Genomic DNA, 22,284 nt, shown 5'->3' with positions numbered 1-22,284 from the left:
AGGATCATCCAGCATGTCCTTAGAACTTCAATTATTTCAAAGGCTGGTGATCGCATAAATATTACTCCTCATCTGTCCAATGTTACCTATCTAATCATGACTAGACAACCAATAGATGAAGCTCAACTCATTCTTGATTACAATTATAACCTTTTTTAAATTGGGCATGTTTCTCATAGGAGGAAGAAAAATATTGCTTTAGGACATCTAGTGACTTATGTCTTAGAAAAGAAGTACAACATTATTCATCCTAAGATTCCATTTGAAATGCCAATCTACTTCACCAATGCCTCTTTTCAAGCACTTTTTGGGAAGAATGAAAATTCAAGTGAGGATACTGAGGAAGAAGAGTGAGCACCTACACCTACTCATAGACCTGACTTTCAGGAGATTTTCTAGTGATTTGACCAATTAGAAAGTCATTTTGATCAATGTTTTGATCGAATTCAAACTCACTTGAACCAACAGGATACACAATACCAACAAGACATGGGTTGGATTTGAGGATAGTTCGAATTTATGAACACTAATGTAGCTAAGATGAATAGTTATTTCTCTGTCTTCAACCAACCTCCTCTTCCAGACCAAGGCCCCTCAGAGTTCTAGATGTACTTCTTTTATGTTATCTTTGCCAGTCTTCTGCAGATGTATTGATCTTAATGATGATTTTAGTGCTTTGTGTTCTTATATTTGTTTAGATTTTATGTTGATGTTATTGATGTCATGTTGTCTTTGCTACTATGAATTGATATCAATAGTGCTTAAATGTATTTGATTTTAAATTGATATCAATAAAAAATGTCTTATTTTGATTAGTTACTTTTGTTCGTTGTTTGAATTGTAAGTCTGACTATATGATAATCCTATCTTAACTAATCTAAAAGAGTTATAAATTAACTTGCAATACGAAATAAATTTTATTATGAAATCTATTTTTTTAAAATTTAAGTTAACTTATAACTCAATCAAGTTAAGACTATCAATATCATATTCTTTTTAGATAAACATAATTTAAATATTATTATTAAAATTTTGATGTCTTATTATTTTTTATTTCTCTTTTCAATATAATCATCTTTGTAATTAGAGAAATTTGATTTTTTAGATTATTAATTTTGGTAAAATTAATTTTAAAAAAGGGCATCAAAAAGAAATATACAATGTGTACAAAAATTGAAAGAATGCGCAAAGGTTCACAAATTGAAAATAGGCACAAAATTAGCTCAAATACAAAAAGATGCATAAAGTGTGCTACAAATATTTGAAAAGATGTGCAATATCACCGATTAAATATTTTCTTTCCACTATCGTTTGATCTTCAAATTCAAATCAATCTAATGTTCAATTATGTTTATATTGAAAATTGAATTTAACTAATCTTTATTTCGTAATTTTTTTAATAATTCTTATTATCTAATTATCTTAAATGCTTCATGACCACTTAATCGTAGCTCCCTAACCACCATCAATAGATTGCCATAGTTTATCTACCATAATCTAACCATCGTTACTCAAACTTAGTAGCTCATCCGTCATCATCCAACCAATATGTCCAATCACTATAGCTCATCAACCCAACTACCATCATCAAACTATCATCACTTGATTATCATCAAATAAATATTATCAGCACTCTTAACTACATCTCCAAAACTTTCGACCACATTAAACTAAAGTTAAGCTAGTGTTATAAATTTTATAATTCTTTTTCCATATAGGGAAAAGTGAACTATAAGTTCACTTACAAAGTTGATTATTTTAACTAAGCAATGTCTAACTTAAAAAATTTAATATCTCTAGTGTTTTTTAGTTGTATGTATGTAAAATATTCGTGCAAAATTAAGACATAAATTTTTCATATTGTAATGAATTCATCGCATGCAATAATATTTAGGGGGATATACATATATAGCAAAATATTCTTATGTATTCATATATTTAACACTTAAATCTTTATAATTATTTATTATTTTGTTTACCAAAATCAAATCAAAGCATATGTATGAATACATATTTCACTTTAAATACATTAATATTAATTAAATTTTTAATATGATTTAAAAATTTAAATATTATATAAATAAATATAAAACTCATATATTAAATATAAAAATATAGAAAAATTTTATGATTGTTATATAAAAACCAAGGTTGCGAAAATCAGGCTGGGCAACGAACCGAAAAAATGAGAGGTTCATGGTTCGACCAAAAAGATTGGGGTTGAACCGAATGATATAATAAATAATAATGCTATTAAAATAAATAAAATTATTTAAATAATTATGATAATGCAACCTTAAACCTCATAATTCTAAAAATTTGAATTTTATACTTTTCAGCAGATTATCATATATTACCTCTCAATATAATTAAATAATTAAATAATTTAAAGTCACATGTCATAGGAAAGTTTGAGATACTTGCCTTCAAGTCTTTATACAGTGTGAAGTGTACACTTTTTATATAAAAAACATTATATTAGATAACATGCATATATTATATATGATGAAATTAATATTCATATTTAATAAAATTATTTAAGAAATTTAAATTAATTTAATAAATTAACGTATGTTATTTTTAATTTAATTTTTAAAAAATAAATTTTAATAGAACCATCCCATTCTAATCGATCAGCTCAGCCTGGTTCAATACGAATTCAATTTTTTTTTTTGAATTAGACTGGACATCTGACCTTTGATCTAGCCGATCCAATCTGATTTTATTAAAACCTCCTAATACTAATTTATATGATAATGTGCCATAATATATTCGTAAAAAGATATATTTTATTCTTTTTTTTTGAAGAAATTGCCAAAGCATTTTATTAGAAACAAACTACAAATAACTAAATTCCTCCTTTAACAAAGCTAAAAAAGAAGGAGAAATTTTTTTACAATTGAGAGACTCCCAAAAAAAAATCGCAAGAAAGAGCCAACTTAGCACATATCGGCAACCTTATTACAATCTCTTCTCACATGCTAAAAAATAACTTGGTTGAAGTCTCTAAGAAAGAGGAAATCCTTCGGATCCAAGCCCTCCACCTCAGATTCCACCTTATTCATTGAATTCAGAAATAATTTGATAACATTCAAGTTATCACCCTCAATGATAATGCCTATACAATCATACATCTAATCTTGAAGAAATTTGCCCAGGGAAGAAATAGAAATAATATCAACTTGAGAGAAATCCCAATGCACCAAGCTTACCCCAAAAGCACTTAGGAACCTTCCTTTGATGTCTCGAATCACTCCTCCAAAGCCTGCCATGTTGGAAGTTGATAGTGAGGCATCCAAGTTAACTTTGATCCATCCAGGAGGAGGGGGATACAAAGAATGGCGAGACAGCTTCACAAGCTGATTAGTATCCCAACTCTCCCAAATATGATCATAATTAAAAGATGTAGATGCAGATGCAAAGCTCATTGCATTAGCAGCCAAATGAGAGACACAATCCTCAAAGCCACTGTGAACAACCTTGTTCCTGCTTTGCCAACATAGAAAAACCGTCGAACAATACAAATTTCCCAAGAAATTGATGCAAAGAACATTGCTGAAGAAACATTAAAAAAAATTCAAAAGAATCAAGCTTTGGAAAATGAAAACCCCACTTAGCAAGGATAACAAGAACCCGAGCCAGTTTCCCACATTGAGCAGCCACATGATGTACATCTTCTATGAATGGACAGCCTCTCGGACAGCCCTCAGTATTTGCCAATCCTCTATAGTAGAGAAAAGCCTTGGATGGAATAGCTCCTTTCTTCAACCTCCACCAAAAAAACTCAACACGGTTTCTAAGCTTTACCTTCTTCAACCAGATCAAGTAATCATCATCTTCAGCATCGTCAAACAATTTCTCTGTAGCAAGAGCAGTGACTATTTTACCTGAACACCTATACAACAGCTCCACTTGGTCATCCCGTAGATTAGCATAAATAAGAATCTCCAGTATTAGCTCCACCAACTGAACACCAAAATTCCACTTCAGTTTTTCCACATTCCATACTCCTCTAGTAATAAAAGCAAAAATACAATCCTCCAATATAGAACTATCCACAAAGGTCGGCAACCTATCAATCCTCCTATCCAAAATCCATTTGTCCTTCAGCGTTTTGATCTTCAATCCAGGTCCAATTTTCCATCTAATCAAAGGATGTAAAACCTCAGCACCTTGTAAAATGATTTTCCAAGTAGATGATAGACATTTCCTCCTATCTGCACTCCAAGGATCCTTCCCATATTTTGCAATCAACGACCTATTAAGAATGGAATTTGGTTTGGAAATGTAGTTTCAAGCAAACTTGGCTCTCAAAGGCATATTCTTATCAATAACTGACTGCAAACCCCAGCCACCCTTCGACTTAGGCATACACATAACATTCCAAAGCAACATAATGCAAGCCAAGATGACCATTATTACTAGGCCACAAGTAATTTCTGCACATCCCATCTAAGTCATTTAAAATCCCCATAGGAATTAAAGAATGAGCTGATAGAAAAAGAGGTAAATTAAGAAATGAAGACTTGAGCAAAGTAAGCTTTCCAGCTTGAGAAATAAATTTATTACCCCACATATTCAACTTACTGACTGCCCTTGCCAATAGGTTTTGGAAATCTGAAAAGACTTTTCTCCTCAACACCATTTTCACCCTAAGATATTTCATCTCATTTACCTTCCATCTCATTTACCTTCCTAAAGTCCTTTTTTTTGCCAATTTACAACATCTTCTCTTCTTCACAGAGTTGCCAAACAGGATCGAGGACTTCAACAAGTTGATCTTCTGACCCGTCCACTTGCAATAGTCATTAAGAATCCTCTTAACAATCTTCAAGCTTTGCCAACTAGCATAAAAAAAACCACCACATCATCTTCATACATCAAATGAGATACCAAAGGAGTAGACGAAGCCACTTTAATACCCACACCTTTATCTTCCTGATCAAAGGCATCAGACAAAAGCTGTGCGTACAAAATAAAAATATATGGAGAGTGGACAACCTTTCCTTAATCCACTCCTACCTTCAATGCAACCATAATTAACTCCATTAACCATAATGGAGAATTTATGATTCTTTACACACTCCATAATGAGGCTAGAAAAATTCTCAGGAAAATCATACCTCTCAAGCACTTGATATAAAGTATCCCAACTCATACTATCATAGACATGTTCTATATCTATCTTCAAAGCCAAAAACACCTTCTTAGCACTAGAGAACCTCATCTTATGAAAAATCTCTTGGGCAAGTAAAATCTGATCAGACATAGATCTTCTTTTAATAAATGCATATTGAACTTCAGAAACAATCTTAGAAAGAAGACTAGTGAACCTGTTCAACAGACTACTAGCCACAATCTTGTAATTTGAATTACAAAGATTAATAGGACGATAGTTAGAAGGCAAGCAGGGATTACTAGTCTTAGGAATCAAGACTACATTTGTTTCTCTCCAAGCAGCTTCCCAAGAGTAAAAAAAGACTTGATAGCATTCCAAACATCATCACTAATAACTGACCAGTAATTTTTGATGAAAGAATAAATAATTACCGTCCATACCTGATGATATATTACCCTTCAAATGCTTAACCACCTGCTCCAGCTCCTCAGAGAAATTCCTGCTAAACAACACCCTGTCAAGTAATAAAATAAAAACATATATTTTATTCATGTAAAAACTTTCCCTAATTTTTTCGTCTGCACCATTTTCGTCGGAACCTCCGAACTCGGTCTTATCCCGGTGCGTCTGCTCATCGATGGCGACTCTTGACACAGACATCAACATGGTTCCCGTCGGCGAGGGGTCGAGCAGCGCAGGGCCGTCGTCATCAAGGAAGCCGAAGCGGTTCGAGATCAAGAAATGGAATGCCGTCGCTCTCTGGGCCTGGGGTACGCTATCTGATACCCTGTGAAGCCCTACCTTATTGGGCTTGGATTTCGTGAAATTGTTTCCTTCACTGGGTTAGGGTTTACGGTTCCTAGTTCCTCTCTGACCGGTGAGCCAGTGACCGACTGATAAATTAATTGTATTTGGCTTATAATTTCGCAGATATTGTGGTTGATAACTGTGCAATTTGCCGAAACCACATCATGGATCTATGTGAGCCTTTCGCTTGCTTATAAAATTTCATTCTTGCTTTATTTTTTTCAGTGATTTATTCCGGATGAGTTTTGAGCTTGCGGTTTCAATGGCTTTGCCGTTGTGAAATTTTGCAGGCATTGAATGTCAGGCCAATCAAGCAAGTGCCACGAGTGAAGAGTGCACTGTGGCTTGGGGTATGCATTTCATATCATGAATTTTGAATTTTCTTTCAATAACTTGTGATTTTCTTCTAAATACTTGCTGGTTTGAGTGCTTCTCCTGATGCTGATGCGGCAGCACTTTGTTTCCTGTAGATGTTGTTTTGTTTATACGTGCATCTATGCTCTGATTGAATTACTTAACCTTGGTTTGGTCTTGTTAATAAAGCAAAAGATACCACAAGGTATGCTATTAAATTGATTGTTAAACCACATGTTCATATCAGAAATAAAACTTCAGCTCGATGAAAATTCCCCAATTTTCTTTGGAGTTGTTTGGTTTTGTGACATTTGTAATATCGTCTTGTGTTATTTAAAGATGTCAACTATTTGGTTCAATGACATATGAAAAATCATTATATGGCATTTTAATATAGATAGCATTGTCATTTCTTATTGTAATAACTTTGAACCAACATAATTTTTATAGTTAACACTAAAAACTCATTATCATTGAACAAAATCTTCTTAAAGTTCATACAAACTTTTCATGTATTTGAGCCTTTTCTGGCGAATCGATTTGGGGAAAAGTGTATTCTTACTAGAAATCAGTGACATTTGAACTAATATTTAGCTAATTATATAAAAAAAATTGTGCCCTGAAGCATTGAACAAGTGCCCAGGTGCTATTCCCTTATTATTAACATAAACTTTGTAGTTTTGAATATCCTAACAGAAAAAAACTTACTGTTTGCAAATGTGTTGGAATATTTTTGATAAATACTGTTATTTAAAAAATATTCCATGACTTAACCATTTTCATCATTAGAGGTGGGGTTTGAATCCTTCTTTTTTGTTTCATTCATGTTATTGTTTTCTAGTATTTAATCTAGTTTATGCAAATTCTCTGTAGAATTTGGAATTATGTCACCTTGGTATGCTTCCTGTATTCCTTTCACGTTATTGTCCTTTCTTTATTCTTGAATATTCTTCTCTTTATTTTACATTCCAAAAAATGTAAGTGCATTGTGCCTACAACCTTATCCTCAATAGGTTATTTGATAGTCCTTCTAATATCATCACTCTTATCTTCATGGTTGTAGTACATATTCATCATGGCATTATCATTTTTGCCACATTAAGCTTTATGATTCATGGTTTCTTGCTAAAAATATTTTTTATTGCTATGTATATTTCTCCAAGTAATTCCTTACTACAAAGATTGCCCTATTTAATGTTTTGGTATAAAGTTATATTATTTCTTGAAGATTTTAAATTTTCTTATCGGTGGTTCCATCGCCCTTTTTCCACATAAGTTCTTTGTATAGCTTATAAGCTTGATTCTCCCACAGTTAACACAATCTTATACATGCCTTTCTTCCTAACTATTGGCTCTAAAATGCTTTTTTTTCATGTAGAATCAAAGTAGTTTTTAAGATTGCTTGAAAGTTTTATTAACCATAACCCTCCAATACCTTTATTTAGCCTGTGAATCTTAAAAGAAATCTCATATGAGACGAAAGCTTTCATTTATATATCTTCATCAACAAGCTTTTGGGTTTTTAATGGTATATTTTTATAAACCACTTTTTTTTGTCCTTTGTATCTAGAATGTCACATAAATCATATCTAGTTGTAGCTTTGATTTTGTTTATTATCATTTTACAATCCTTGTAGTTTTTTTAAAGTTAACGTATCTCTGCATGGGTTTCATTTTTCTTATTTAAATGCATATCTATTTTTCTTGATATGTTTCCTAGTTTATCTAGATCCAAGATTGCTGAGAGTTTCATGAATTGGACACACCCTTTTTCTATTACGCATCAATTTTAGTCAGCTTTAAACTTTTAACATTCTCTTTTAACAATCAATCTTTTTACATTGGCAACACTTCTTATATTTGTGTTGTATCACAACTTTGTACAACATTTATCCGTTTTGGTTTTTTTGTTATATTTACAAAGGAAATCATCAAATGCTTAACTTAGTCTCTTGGGTAAGTTTCTTTTAAAATTACCGTACAACTTTTTTCATATTTGTTGTTCTTTCCTTTGTGGTGAAAATTAGTCTATTTGTGACATAGTGGAGCCAAATTCTGTAACTGACAGTTATTGATTTTTTTTTTTTTTTTGAAGTATGGGTTCACTATTATGAGATCATATGCTCTACCTCAAATTGAACTATAGTTTTTCCCACCACATTTCTCTCTTCTGAACACCAGCATGGATCCTTTTCTTTTACTAGCATGTACATGCCAATGCCCATTTAAATCAAAATGAAAAGCTATTCTCTTTTTCTCAGGTATTTATTTTATTAATGGTTAGTTTTTTAAGCTTTCTTAAGAAGCACAAGAAGTAACTATATTATAATCTTCTCACTATTAGTTTGGTTAATAGTAATAAACTTATCACTAAGGCACTAACTTTATCTTTGCAATTTTATTTATCGTTCTCTATCCACTTTTATCCATTGTTCATTCTCGCTAGTATGTTTCCCTAAATATAACTTATACACTTTCCCAATACATAAGATTTTTTACTTTTTCAATTTAGCTTCTTGCATAAGGTTATATTTATTTACTTTTAAACCATTATATAAAAATATTTCCTTATCTTCATATGCAAACTCATAAAAATTCCACGATAAAGCTAATTTTTGTTTTTGGCTTAAATATTTTCTTCAGCATTTGCTCTTTTTAAGTTTATGACTGTGTTCATCTGTGCTAATATGTCTCCTTATAACTTGTTTTAAACTTTTTCTATGTGATATATCCATTGAAATAAGTAAAAAATTAAAACAATGCAGAAAATATTGAGATAATAGGTTACTTAGATTTAGTATGTAATTTTAGTAGTGCAATATTAAAAATTATTAATTAATATTATTAAAATATAAAATGATATTTATGTGATGGGTTTAAACATATTGGATCTCTTATATAGAAAAATGGGGACATAAATGATATAATTTCTAGAGTTAAGACAAAATGATTAAAATGGTGAAGTACCTCACAAGTATTATATCATTGGAGGATATCATGGAGATTTATGGGTAAATTTTATAAGATTACAATCAGGCTAATGATGATATCTTGATAAAGTTTTACTTCACCTAGGTGCTTGTTATTTGACTTATTTTAATAAAATTGCTTCGAGCATTTCATAAAAAAAATGATGATATCTTGATAAAGTGTTGGGTGGTTGATATGAAGATCAAATTTAGTTGCTGATCAATTAAATTGTCTATGGTGACAATTTATGCATCAGATCATGGAAATATCAAAGTGTTTGAGTTAATTAAAAATTTAATGGTTCAATTTCTTGATGAAAATTGTTGAACATGGTAATTCTCACATTATATCATTGAGATGGAAGAGAATGTCGCCAAGTGTTCATATGTATGAATGATTTGTCAATTAGATACTGTGCGAGGGAAATCAAGGTTACGGAGGGTGAACAATTAAATCAAAATTCAGATTGCTATAGGATATGAATGAGTTCAAAATTTTAAACTATTGAACTACATATATATCCTACAAACCAACTCAACCATCTTGTTTAAGTGCATTACAATATTAGAAAGCCGATGCAACATCACATAAGATTTTTAAGCTCTTGACCTACATCTATTCGACAAAGCAACTCAACCAATTGTCTCATTTGAGTGCATAAAAAATATTAGAAAACGAACACTATGTCAGATCAATTCAAAGTGTATTGGTCACACTTAGGGGTGCAACTCGACTCGGTAACTGGCTCGACGAGTCGAGCTTTTCGAGCTCGCGAGTCGAGCTCGAACACCATTTCGAGCTCGATGGCTTATCGAGCTCGAGCTCAATCAGACCTCCGACTCGGCTCATAGGCTCGTCGAGTAGCTCGCGTGTGTGAGTGGGCGGGAGAAAAAATTTGGGTAGCTGCGACTCTGCGAGCGGACACGACCTTGACGAGCTCCGGATGCTAGATCTCAAAGGCGGATGCGATCTTGACGGCGGACGCTATCTTGACAGCAGACGCGACGACGAGCTTGGGACTCGACGGTGGCCCTGACAACGAGCTAGGGACTAGACGGTGGACGCAATGACGAGCTCAGAAATCTAGATCTCAACGACGGATGAGATCTTGACGAGCTCTGGATTCTAGATCTCAATGGCGGACGCCATCTTGACGGCAGACGCGACGACGAGCTTGGGAGTCGATGGCGGCCACGACGACGAGCTCTGGACTTGACGGCGGACGCAATGGAGAGCTCGGGAATCTATATCTCGACGACATACGGGATCTTGACGTCGCGTCTGGATTAGATTCAGTTGATCATGACTACGAACGCGATTGAGAACTCGACGACGGATGAGCGGAGCCGATGGCAAGCTCATGACGACGAAGGAGTTCGCAATATTGGAGCGCGACTGAGCTCGACAAGCCACTCGGGACAGAGTTTGCAGCAGAGCTCGATTGAGCTCGACGAGCCACTCGACATATGAGACGAGTCGAGCTCGAGCTCGGCATTTGAAAGTCGAGCTCGACTCGAACACTGCCTGGCTCGAGCTTGACTCGACTCGTTTGCACCCCTAGTCACACTTGAAGAGTGCTCAATGAACACTTGTATCGTACACAACATCAATTCAAAGTGTATTGTTCACACTAGAAGAGTGCTCAATGATCACTTGTATTGTAAAATGGACTACACTAATGATTTTAGGATGTCAAAATTACCAAGGATGAACTCCCATATTTCTCAATTTAACACACAATAAAAAATAAAAAACAATATTTCCTATATGCAAGGTGAGGATAAAGTCTATTTCATCAGCGATGAGGAACTCATGAGGATGAATTTGCACACATTAATTTCATAATTATAATAATATAAATAATAATGATAATAATAAATAATATAAAAAATGAAGCAAAATATTTCTTTTGAAGGAGGGCCAAGGCACTTTAGAAAGGTTGAGTACTGTCGGAATATACTTCGATAGCAAGATGGATTAAAATAGATCTATAGGAAAAATGGATCTATAAAATATTTGATATGTCGGTTCAATCTCAGTCGGCCCTAGTGGGGCCGGCACTTGTATACAGGAGGCGGGTCAAACCGCCTCCTTCCTACACCGCCTAAGGGAGGGGCCCACGCCCAATTTGTTTGGATTTAATTAATTAAAAAGATTTGATATCTTTTTAATTAATTAAATACTATCTTATATTTGGAAAGATGATTTAATTAATTAAAAAGATTTGATATATTTTGAATTAATTAAATATTATCTTATTTTAGGAAGTTTTTAAGGAGGTGGAGAGGGCTATTTAAAGGGCATGAAGGGGTTAGGGCGAGACATGCTTAGATTGGAGTTTTTCTTGGAGTCTTGTGAGGTTTGAGGGCTCTAGACCTTGTGTCTAGAGATTGGGAGAGAATGATCCTCCTCTCGAATAGAGGATCACTTGTATCTTTCTTTCTGTGTGTTTTGTTTTGCTTCCTTAGTGCAATCTACTGTTTTGGGGATGTTTTCGCCCATATTTTGATTATTTTCTCGCTGATTTCGTCCAATTAGTGATAGGTTTGCTTGCGAACTTAAGTATTCCCTTAGGGTTGTGAACTCAAGTATTTCCTATCAAATTCGTATCAGAGCGAGTCTTGGGGCCAGTGGAGGGCTATTTTCGGCAAATTACAGTAGCAGTTTTTTGCTTGAAAAAGGAGGAAGTTGCTATTTTTTTACTCCAAGATCCAGATTTTGTGAATCTACAAACTCCGGATCATAATGGCAGCCAACAAAGTTGATGCTTTGGAGGAGAGACTCGAAGGAGAGATGAATCACATCAAAGAAACCGTGGATGAAAGAATTTCTTCCATGGAGGGGAAGGTGGCCGATCTCAGGGATATGATGAAAAGAATATTGGAACTTCAAGCACAAATGGCGGCATCCAAAGCGAAGGGCCTCGAAGCGATAGCATAGCCTGAATAATATTAATGAATATATATATATATATATATATATAATTATTTTCTATTGTGTAATGTTTAAAAGGCACGCGTCACGCTGTGCATTATCAACCATGGCTCCACTGGAATATTTATGTCGTGGTGCACCATTCATCACTAACAAATATGGTCTGTCTACAGATGAAAAGTTGTATTGAAGTACAACATCGTACATAGTTCCTGTTGAATACCTCTCTATAATCTGGAGGTAAACATGTCATCTCGATTAGACACAATCACCTTTGGCATACCATGCAATCTGATAATATATTTGGCATAAATCTTTGCTAACCTGACCACCAGATCAGTCTGTCAAATCGGAATAAAATGAGCAGCCTTTATCAGTTGATCAACGAATACCCAGATAACATTATGCCCCTACCTCAATCTGGAAAAACCCACAGCAAAATCTATCGTTACTTATTCCTATTTATATTTTGGAATAGGTAATGATCGTAGAAGATCACTCGATCGCTGATGTTCTGCCTTTACTAATTGACATGCCTCAGACTTTAACACAAACTTTTCTATATCCTTCTTCAATTCAAGCCACCAAAACATTCCCTTCAGATATCCGTACATCTTACTACATCTTGGATGAATAGTATAGCCTGAATAGCGAGCTTCATGCAGAATCTCTCGTCTTAGATCTCAAAAAAATAGGAACCTTACGGTCTATCTTTGCATAAAATAATGCTAGAAATAGAAACTCGTAGTTTAGATTTCTTATCATATCTAATTTGATCAATCAACTTTAAATATTATGCACTAACTTGTGAGTTTCCTCAATCTTTTTTTGCAATGAAAGGCTAAATGATCATCTGAGCCAATATACCAGAATCTCAATCACTAGAAGAAAATACCTCCAACTGAAATCTCTCTATCTCTCATGTCAAATACTCATCAGAAGTGAGTTGTATACCTGATAGTTTAGAAGACTTCCTTCTCAAAGTGTCTGCCACCATATTAGCCTTACCAGACTGATATTGAATAGTCAGATCATAGTTTTTGATCAACTCAAGCCATCTCTTAGTGAAGCATCATTGAATACCTTAAATCGTTCTGTTTTAGAAGGAGAAGGAAGAGCCAAAACTTGAGCAAAAGTTAAACAATACTTTAATATCTGAAAATTAACCTCGCACTCCGGTGTTTAATCAAAAGTTCCTGATTTCTGAGTCAGTCTCGTCAGAGATGTAGAAATATGAGAAAAAACCCATCACAAACTTTATGTAATATCCAATCATATCTAGAAAATTGTGTATCTCAAATATGATAGTAGGCCTCAGACAATCAGTGATTGTGTGAACTTTGTGGGGATCAAAAGAAATATCAGTACTACTCACCACATGTCCCAGAAAAGCAATACACTTCAGCTAGAACTCACATTTGAAGAATTTTGCAAATAGCTTATGCTGTCTCTGTCTCTAAAATAATCCTCAAATGTCTAGCATGATCTTCCTCAGAAGTAGAATAAACTAGAATGTCGTTTATGAAGATAATAACAAATTGATCCAAGAGATCTCGTAACACTCTATTTATTAAATCCATAAAGACGGTTAGTGCATTGGTCATCCTAAATGGCATGATCAAAAACTCATAGTGTTCATATCGAGTACTGAAAGCTGTATTCATCACATCAGTCTTCATTACCCTCACCTAATAATAGCCACATCGTAAATCAATCTTCGAGAATACCAAAAATCCAGTAAGCTGATCGATCATTAATTCACAGTAGAGGATATTTTTTCTTGATAGTGACTTTGTTCAATTCCTTGTAGTCAATGCACATACGCATCACACTGTCTTTTTTCTTCACAAATAAAATAGGTGCTCCCTATGGGGACACACTATGATAAATGAATCCTTTGTCAACCAACTTCTGAAGCTCCTTAGGTATCATTCTATGTGGAGCTTTGGAAATCAGGGTCGTACTCGATAATATATCAGTACAAAATTGTCTCTGTACGGAGTTAAATTGACACTCCTTAGAAAATACATCCTGAAAATCTCGTACTATCAAGACATAAAAAAAAAAGATAAGACTTTATATTCATATCCCGAACTAATGTTAGAAATATCATTTAACCCTTTTTCGGCAGTCTATCTGCTTCTACAATAGAGATCAAACATGATAGAATTTCTCTAACTTCCTTAAATATACAACTCTCACTGCCCAAAAATAATGTAATTTTCTTCTTCAAGCAATTCATTTTGAGCCTCATACCAACTTAACCAGTTCATACCCAAAAAGTGTGCTCGATTGTTTTATAAAACTCTGCGATCAAAATCCTCAAATCCGCCACACTTAAAAAAATGTGCGTCGGCCTTCAATAAATGCTTAAAAATCACACGGATTTTCACGCAGTGGAATAGTGCGCATGAGTTCTTATATTTGCATTTTTCCTCCCGCGTTGGAGTGATGGGCATGATAATTAAATGTTTGTTCCTATTCCTACAATTTTACGATTTTACCTTTTTTGTTATCTTTTTTCTCATATATATATATATATATATATATATATAGAGAGAGAGAGAGAGAGAGAGAGGTGATGAATTGATTGATAGAGTTTGTTCAGCAATGCGTCATGAGGATTGGTGGTTGGTTGGCTACTACATGGAGGCTCGTAGTTTGACAAGCTTGATGGTGTGGTTAGATATCCAATAAGCTTGGTAGTTCAAATTGGATAGAATTTACCTTAAATTTTATCAAGTAATAAAAATGATAGTTTTAAATCCTACTAAATCTTAAACCCCATTTCTCATTTATTCAACCTTAAATCCGCAAGCCTCATAAACTCCGCAAGCCTCGCAAAATCCTTTCTATCACACATTGCTGGTTCAATTGAGCCTTGTCCTAGCAAGCTCCATGTCCGAATTCCTTTCCTATTTACATGTTGGTATCGTTGAGGCCTTCATTGAGCGAGCTTCATGTGTGACTTCCTCATTTTTTTATTTGCACACCGTTGATGTAGTCGAGGCATTTGACAATGAATTCCCTTATTAGTTTTCCTTATTGTTTATGTCGTCGAACATTCATTGGGGAAGTGAAAGGGGAGAGACAAAGTGCAATTTTGTGCGAGAGATGAACAAGAAGAGAGGATGACTGAGGGAGTGATGGCAGCCCATCATTTTTTTTGGTTATTTTATTTCATTTAGATGAGAAAGGGGAGAGAGAAATGGAATTACGTGACAATACAATATGGGCTGGGATTTATGGGATTTGACACGAAATGTAGGCATTTGCATGAGTATGGGAGTTTGACGTGGCGCAACATTTCCCAGCATGGATTTCTAGAAAATTTCCAACTTTATATTCTATCACACATCTCAAGCTGGTGGATATAATTGACCTTCTAAATTGCTCCCTATTGATAAGTAAATATTACACAACTTTGATTTCAAACCTTCTATGATATGTCATAGAAAGTAAGAGTTTCTTAGACTTTAATGGGGTTTCCCCGTCAACTTTCATGACTTCTATTTATTTAAAAATACGATGCAATAACTCCAAAGGTTAGTCTCCCATCAAGTTAATTAGTTTTGGAGACCAGGTCGACGAGTTGGTTCTACCCCCTCGGGATTTGCTTAATTTGTAAATGCTCAAATATCTCAATTTTCATCGTTACTTTGAAGATATATCTCTGGAATATATCTTCACAAATTTCATATTGCCCATTGACTTGATTTATCATAATTTGAGAGTTTGAGAAGACGGGTAGGTGTTTCAGTCACCCTTTTTGCAGAGACTTAGTCCAGTGTTTAGTGCCTTAAAATTGATATTCATTGCATGGTTAGCTTGATTCATCATGCTGGTCTTTTTAACACCATTTTGACTCTCAACTCTTTGGACTCTTGAGGCTCCATCAACGTATAGAGTCTGTAGCAAGTCTTCTCTATTTACCATCTCCTCTTTTGCTTTTGGAAGGATAAAGTTGGAAAGAATATTTGCTAATGTTTGTCTTGATCATAATCCTTAATGTGTTAGATATATTGAACTCAGCTTGACTGCGAATTTAAATAATCTTCCTTAGTTATCGAGCATGGTCATTATGGTTTTTAGCTGGTGATTGGTGTCTACTTGGATTGAATGGGCTTGAAAGTACAGTCGAAGTCGCATGCAATGATGACTAGTGCTCATGCCATTTTCTTAATGATCAGGTTTCTCAACTCTACACCTAAGTGTGTTTTGCTTACATTGTAGACGAGCCATTGTTTCTTGGAATTTTCTCGTTTCAACATGAAGCTTAAAATCTCCTCCTACTTTGTATTTAGTATAGAAGCAAATCTTCCCTCGATTGTGTTTTACATCAGTGGTAGTGCAGTAAAAAGAGATTTCAGCTGTTGAAAAGATTTTTCTTTCTGTTCATTTCATGTGAAATGTTGAAAAGAGTGAGCACTTTTCTTAGTTGATAGTGCTTGGAATTGTCAGCAGCAGTGATAAATTTGGTGATTCTTTCATCAATTGTCTGATTTCCTGTTTAGGTTCCATTCAGGGTTAATTTCTTTTATTGTTAAGCGTTAGAAAGTGATTGGATCTTACTTGTAGAAGTAAATTCAAATGCTTCTAAAGCTATTCCTGGAACTCATCTTTATGAAGAGTGAGTTTTGATGGATAGAAAATTACCTTCAATTTTGCTTTTTCCCTTTTAATAATAATAGATTAATAATAAGTTAAATGCCATGATAAGTTAGAAAGTTACATTTATGTGTAATAGTAATAAAATAATGACAAGTAATAAGATGGTGGGTAAAAATGTAACAGCCAATCAAACATAAGAACTGAATATCCAAAACTGAGCTCTTACACAACCAATTAATATTATTGCAACTCACTTTAATATGACTAACATTGCAAGCTGAGATCCAAACACTCTTAGGCTTTGTTTGGGACAGCTTTTTTACTGATTCTTAAAACATCTTTCTAGTACAATTTTTTAAATTTTTTACTAAAAAGCAGCTTTAAAAAGCAGGAAGAAAGCCGTCCCAAACGAAACGTAATAAATCGAAGCTTAATTATGATGGTAGTAGCTCCAGTTGTTGTTTGCAGGCTTAACTGCCAAACTGTATTTTTATTTGACCAGTTCGACTTATTATGTTCTTCATATAATTTGGAATGACCTAAAGGCTAAATTTTGTTAAAAACAGGAGTGTGCAATCATGCATTCCATTTTCACTGCATCAGTCGGTGGCTCAAAACCCGTCAAGTTTGCCCACTTGGTAAGGCATTACGTTTTGATTATTTTTTTTTTTTTTTTTAACTATTGTCTACCCGTTTTTGTTGTTTTTCATCTTCAACTTTTTTCTTTTTTTTTTTTGGGTTTTTGGTACATGTTTGTTAATATGCAGACAACAGTGAATGGGAGTTCCAAAAATATGGTCATTAGAACTGAGACGTGTCCTCCAGATTGGGAGCGGCTGCTGTGCTTTACGTTCTTTCTATTGTAGTTTTTTCTTCTTCTGTTTTTTTAATTCATTTCAACACAATCAGTGATATTCTGTATTGGCCATTCTGTTATCGTTGCTTGTGCTGTTTGGCATAGGACTACTTGGCTGCAACTTTGTGCTGTCAGCTTATACTCTTCCAACATAATTTTAGTTTGAACCTGTATTGCTTCCAGAACAGGTAAGAAAGCTAAATAGAATATAATTTAATTATATCTGCAAAAGAAATGCTTTATACTGCTGGAAGGAATATTTTAGCTTTTAGTACCAAGGAGTTATGCTGCATGGATTGAGTCAGTTTTGGCAAGCAGCATAGGATTCAATCAATGGAATTGAAGTATTTCATGGTATAACTTTATGCGATATAATCAATTTCCAAGGAGAAGCACCATGGTCAAAACATCATGAAAAGGAGTATGTTGTGATAATATAATTGCTTATTAGTTTGTAAATCCGAAAAAAATCTTTTGTATCAGGTTCGCAATCATTGGTCTTTCGATTTCATTGGTGCTCAAGTGGGTTTTCTTATGGTTTAAGCTGCAAAACAGTGTTGTGAGAAGCTATGACTTAGATTAAAAGCAAGCAAGATACATAGCAACAATAAGATGAAAATGGTTTCAAGTTCTTTTAATTTGAAAAGAACTGAACTTTAAAAATTCAATCTCTCTCTCTTTCTATCTCACTCAAAACCAAGAAAAAATTATGAGAGAAGCTTCATGCGGCACGTTTTTATGGCAGCTTGCAGTTCTATCTCCTTGTTTGAAATAAAAGAGAGAAGCCAAAGACAGATGGATTTGGTGTTCAACTACAGTTGTATACAATCTGATTATATTTTTTTTTATTGAAATAAATATTTCCTTGCTGCTGACTTGCCCATTCACTTAATTAAGTTGATGATGAGATGTAAAAGGAGAAAAAGATTGAGTTGGAGGCGAAGGATATTGGGTAACAACAGTCTCTTGCTTTCTATGTATTTATAAGTAGGTCAAAAATGATTGGAGATGTTAGCCATTTTCTTTTCATTGTACATAAGTGTGATGCAAAATTATTAAGATTTAGAAGAAGAAAATATAAGAGTAAGAAATACTTGATTAGGGATTTAATATATCTATCAGGAAAAAGGTATTAGACTATAAATCTATACTATTAATCCCTTTCGCTTGATTGATTCATCAGACTATTTTAAAGCCCGAAAGATATGGATATAGGACTGCATAGTGGAAGAACTAGCAAAAAAAAATTTTTTTTTTTTTTTGAAAAAATAGAAAATCGATTTTAAAAAAATTTCTTTAAGATAGAAAGATACATCACAAGACCGCAAGAATGGCCACATCAATGAAATTATAATTAATGATAAAATAAAAAATACTAGTGGCAAAGCAAACTTAGAAAAGGAAAGACAAAATCGAAAGAAAATCGAACTCAGATCGACATAACCATAACTTTCAAAAAAAGAAAATCATTTCTTCTTGGAACTCCGTTTACGTTGCTTAACAAAATTATTGAGTGAGCCCGTATCCAAGGTGGTATCAATAATGTCCTCTCCACTATCAATAGCCATGTCATCATGTAACCAATCACATTGTCACCTAACATCTCTAACAACATGGGTTAACATTTTAGCATTTGAAATGATAGAAATTGGCACATCCACTAGAGGCATCACAATACCATTCTCCCCAACAACAGCCAAGGTTTCCTCACCACTATCAACAAAAGAAACAGAATTATCAACAGACAATTCCGCACCATCACCAATAATCAGATTATCACTAAGATTAATACAACAGTTACTATTAGAAACAGCCACAAGGGTAGGAGCTACATTAGGAGAAACAACATCAGCAAGTGTAGGAGCTGCAGGGGAGAGAGCAGGGCAAGACACTTGCCCAACATAATGCACACCCACAACACAGTCATTACTAACATGGATAGGGGAGTCTACCAAAATAACAGGAGAGTCACCCGAACAAATAGAAGCAATAGAAACAGGGACAACCGGTGACTGAAATTTGTAAGATGGAATTAACTCAACCCCAAGATCACTAATAATGGGCAAAACAACTGGACACAGCCATAGAAATATCCCGAGACACAGGCGGTAAAACAATAGGAGACAGATCAGTAATAGTAGGAGTAGGAAGGATAAGGGTCGTATCCTTCCTAACATCCCCCTTGTCAATAGGAATATCAATATCATCAGAAACTCTTAAATCCGACTTAGACAAAGGAGCAGCATGCAAACTAACATCAAGAGTCGGTCGGCAGTCATCAAAAGCATGACCAAGACGCTTACATTTGGGACAAAAGAGAGTAAAATCCTCTATAGTAACTTGCTAGAAATACTTAAGTTTCTCAGGACCTAACTAAATCTTGTCCGAAAATTTCTTCGTGATATCAATTTCCACCAGCACACGGGCAACAGAGGGGCGATACCACATCACAGTGGCATTGTCTACCTTCACTGGGTTACAAAAGAGAAGCCCCAATCTATGCAAGATACGAGGAGAGAAAAAATAAGTATGCAAATTAGTGAATGAGATTCAGATCAGGACAATGGGAGACTCATCACCAATGTCACCGGAAGGAGACAATTTGGACACCTTTATGAAGCAATTGAAAACCAAATAAGACCCATGACAAAACACCATACTATAATCAAGATCATTCTCCAGCTTAATGAGAACATGAGATGAATCCAACACAGTCACAAAGAAAGCACCATTTAAACGAAGATTGAAAAAAAAAAATTTTTTGAATAGACACGAGCGGAGGCCGCCGTGAAGGGATGAAGCTAACAAGCAAAAACTTAAATGGTTCGGCAAGAGCAAAGAACTCTTCCGACACCAAAAGAGCAAGAACGCCACGAAAAGAAGACCGAATAGGATCAGGAAATCTACCAGGAGAAGATCCTGCTAAAGCTTCCAAAAACGAGCGAGACCTAGCCGAACCATCCAGAAAATCATGATCGGAAGAAAGACAAACCACCATTTCGGTAACAAAGAAAACGAAAGAGTAAAAGAACTTTCCTTGGCACGCGGAAGAAGCCAAGCATAGCTAGTAGAGAGCGGCTAGGGCAAAAGCTTTGCCCTAGCTCAGCACCATCAGAAACCTAAACCCTTATCTTCCACCTTGGCAACCATCTCTGAGAGCCTCTTCAAATCGACCAAACGATTGCAAGCCGCTAGTTGGGAGGAGAGGATCGGCAAAGGCAAGAAGACCGACGATAGGGCATAGTACAAAGTTGGGAGGAGAGGATCGGCAAAGGCAAGAAGACCGACGATAGGGCATAGGACAATGTTGGGCTCGGCAGCGACGTCGATTTGCGCCTGGGCTACATGGACGAGAAGCTACAAGTGGCCTTCGGTCTGGAAGGTTCCGTTGATGCTTCAGAGAGGGAATCTAGGGCTTGAGAACGGGGCTTCCCGAGGCGGAGTGAACGGGAGATGGGAAGTAGAAGCTTCAGTTAGAGCATCTCCAACCGAAAATGTCATTTTTCACTCCAAAATGCAGGGAAATCAAAAAATGCCGTATTTCATCTCCAATCCAACGCCATTTTGCCGCTAAAATGGTCGTTTTCGTTCGCGCCTTTCTTCCCAAGCTGTTCGGTAGAGAGAAAAAAATGCCGCAGATGAACAGTGCAACGCCAATATTGGCGTCGCACTGTTCATCTGCGGCATTTTTTTCTCTCTACCGAACAGCTTGGGAAGAAAGGCGCGAACGAAAACGACCATTTTAGCGGCAAAATGGCGTTGGATTGGAGATGAAATACGGCATTTTTTGATTTCCCTGCATTTTGGAGTGAAAAATGACATTTTCGGTTGGAGATGCCCTTAGGCAGAAAGTTCTGCTGATTGTTTTAATTTTTTAAACTGTTTTTTTTTTATTATTTATTTGGTTGCCATTATTATTGTGTTAGAAATTCAACCCTTTCATACTATCTTGGGTTGCTCCAACTGGCCCCTTAATATGCCAAGGCAATAATTATAGATTTTTGGAATTATCAGATTTCTGCAACAAGTAAATGGGAAAAAACTATCTCAAGATATTTTGCAGGATAGTTCTAATTTTTTTTGGATTTACTTTGATATGAGTGTAATACATATATAATTAATTACTACGTTAATCTCAAAGCAATTCAAGGGGCTTTAATGATGTGAAACTACTAGGATTTACATTTAGAAATTAGAAAGAAAGGTGATTAAAGCTTTGCTCATTTAAATTTAATGCTAGCACGTAAAAGAGAGTTAAGAATTTGAAATATTTAACTTGCTTAGGCCAAAGACGTGCAATAGAGAATAACCAAAACTATTCTTTCAAAGTTCAAAGTAATATTAAATGCAAAGTACAAATCACATAATCCAACGCTTAACAATGAGAGGTTCACCTCAAGGGCCTTCTCACTCAACTATTTGAAGGCTTTTAGCGGAGAATGATGAACCATATAATGAAAGATATTACCACTAGAAAGACGGTGCCGAAGAACTTCGTTGGCGGAGAGGTAGCCGGTGGAGATGAGGGTGGTGGGTGGCCGACGATGATCCAATCGTAGTCGGAAAATTGATGGGATGACGTGCGCAAGAGTAGGGACAACTCGCTCCAAATAATCTTCAATGGTGGCGTCCC

At 35.0% G+C, this 22,284-nt stretch overlaps 1 protein-coding gene across 1 annotated transcript; it reads left to right on the top strand.

Annotated features, from left to right (window-relative positions):
- The first annotated feature begins 5,670 nt into the window (after nt 1-5,670).
- On the top strand, nt 5,671-17,882 carry LOC110100420 (RING-box protein 1a). The gene is made up of 5 exons (XM_020827917.2): nt 5,671-5,889; nt 6,050-6,100; nt 6,217-6,276; nt 17,362-17,433; nt 17,563-17,882. The coding sequence occupies exons 1-5, from the start codon at nt 5,757-5,759 to the stop codon at nt 17,598-17,600; spliced, it is 354 nt and encodes a 117-aa protein (XP_020683576.1). The 5' UTR covers nt 5,671-5,756; the 3' UTR covers nt 17,601-17,882.
- The last annotated feature ends 4,402 nt before the right edge of the window (nt 17,883-22,284 follow it).

The sequence above is a fragment of the Dendrobium catenatum genome, unplaced genomic scaffold (assembly GCF_001605985.2).
Source record: "Dendrobium catenatum unplaced genomic scaffold, ASM160598v2 fragScaff_scaffold_357, whole genome shotgun sequence".
Lineage (NCBI taxonomy): Eukaryota > Viridiplantae > Streptophyta > Magnoliopsida > Asparagales > Orchidaceae > Dendrobium > Dendrobium catenatum.
This window is presented reverse-complemented; position numbering and strand designations above follow the sequence as displayed.

What these genes read in the sequence shown, in the direction of transcription:
- LOC110100420 (XM_020827917.2), top strand. Translation starts at nt 5,757, where the DNA reads ATGGCGACTCTTGACACAGACATCAACATGGTTCCCGTCGGCGAGGGG. An exon ending in AGAGTGCACTGTGGCTTGGG is followed by an intron (nt 6,277 to 17,361) that starts GTATGCATTTCA and finishes TGTTAAAAACAG; the next exon opens with GAGTGTGCAATCATGCATTC. An exon ending in CCGTCAAGTTTGCCCACTTG is followed by an intron (nt 17,434 to 17,562) that starts GTAAGGCATTAC and finishes GTTAATATGCAG; the next exon opens with ACAACAGTGAATGGGAGTTC.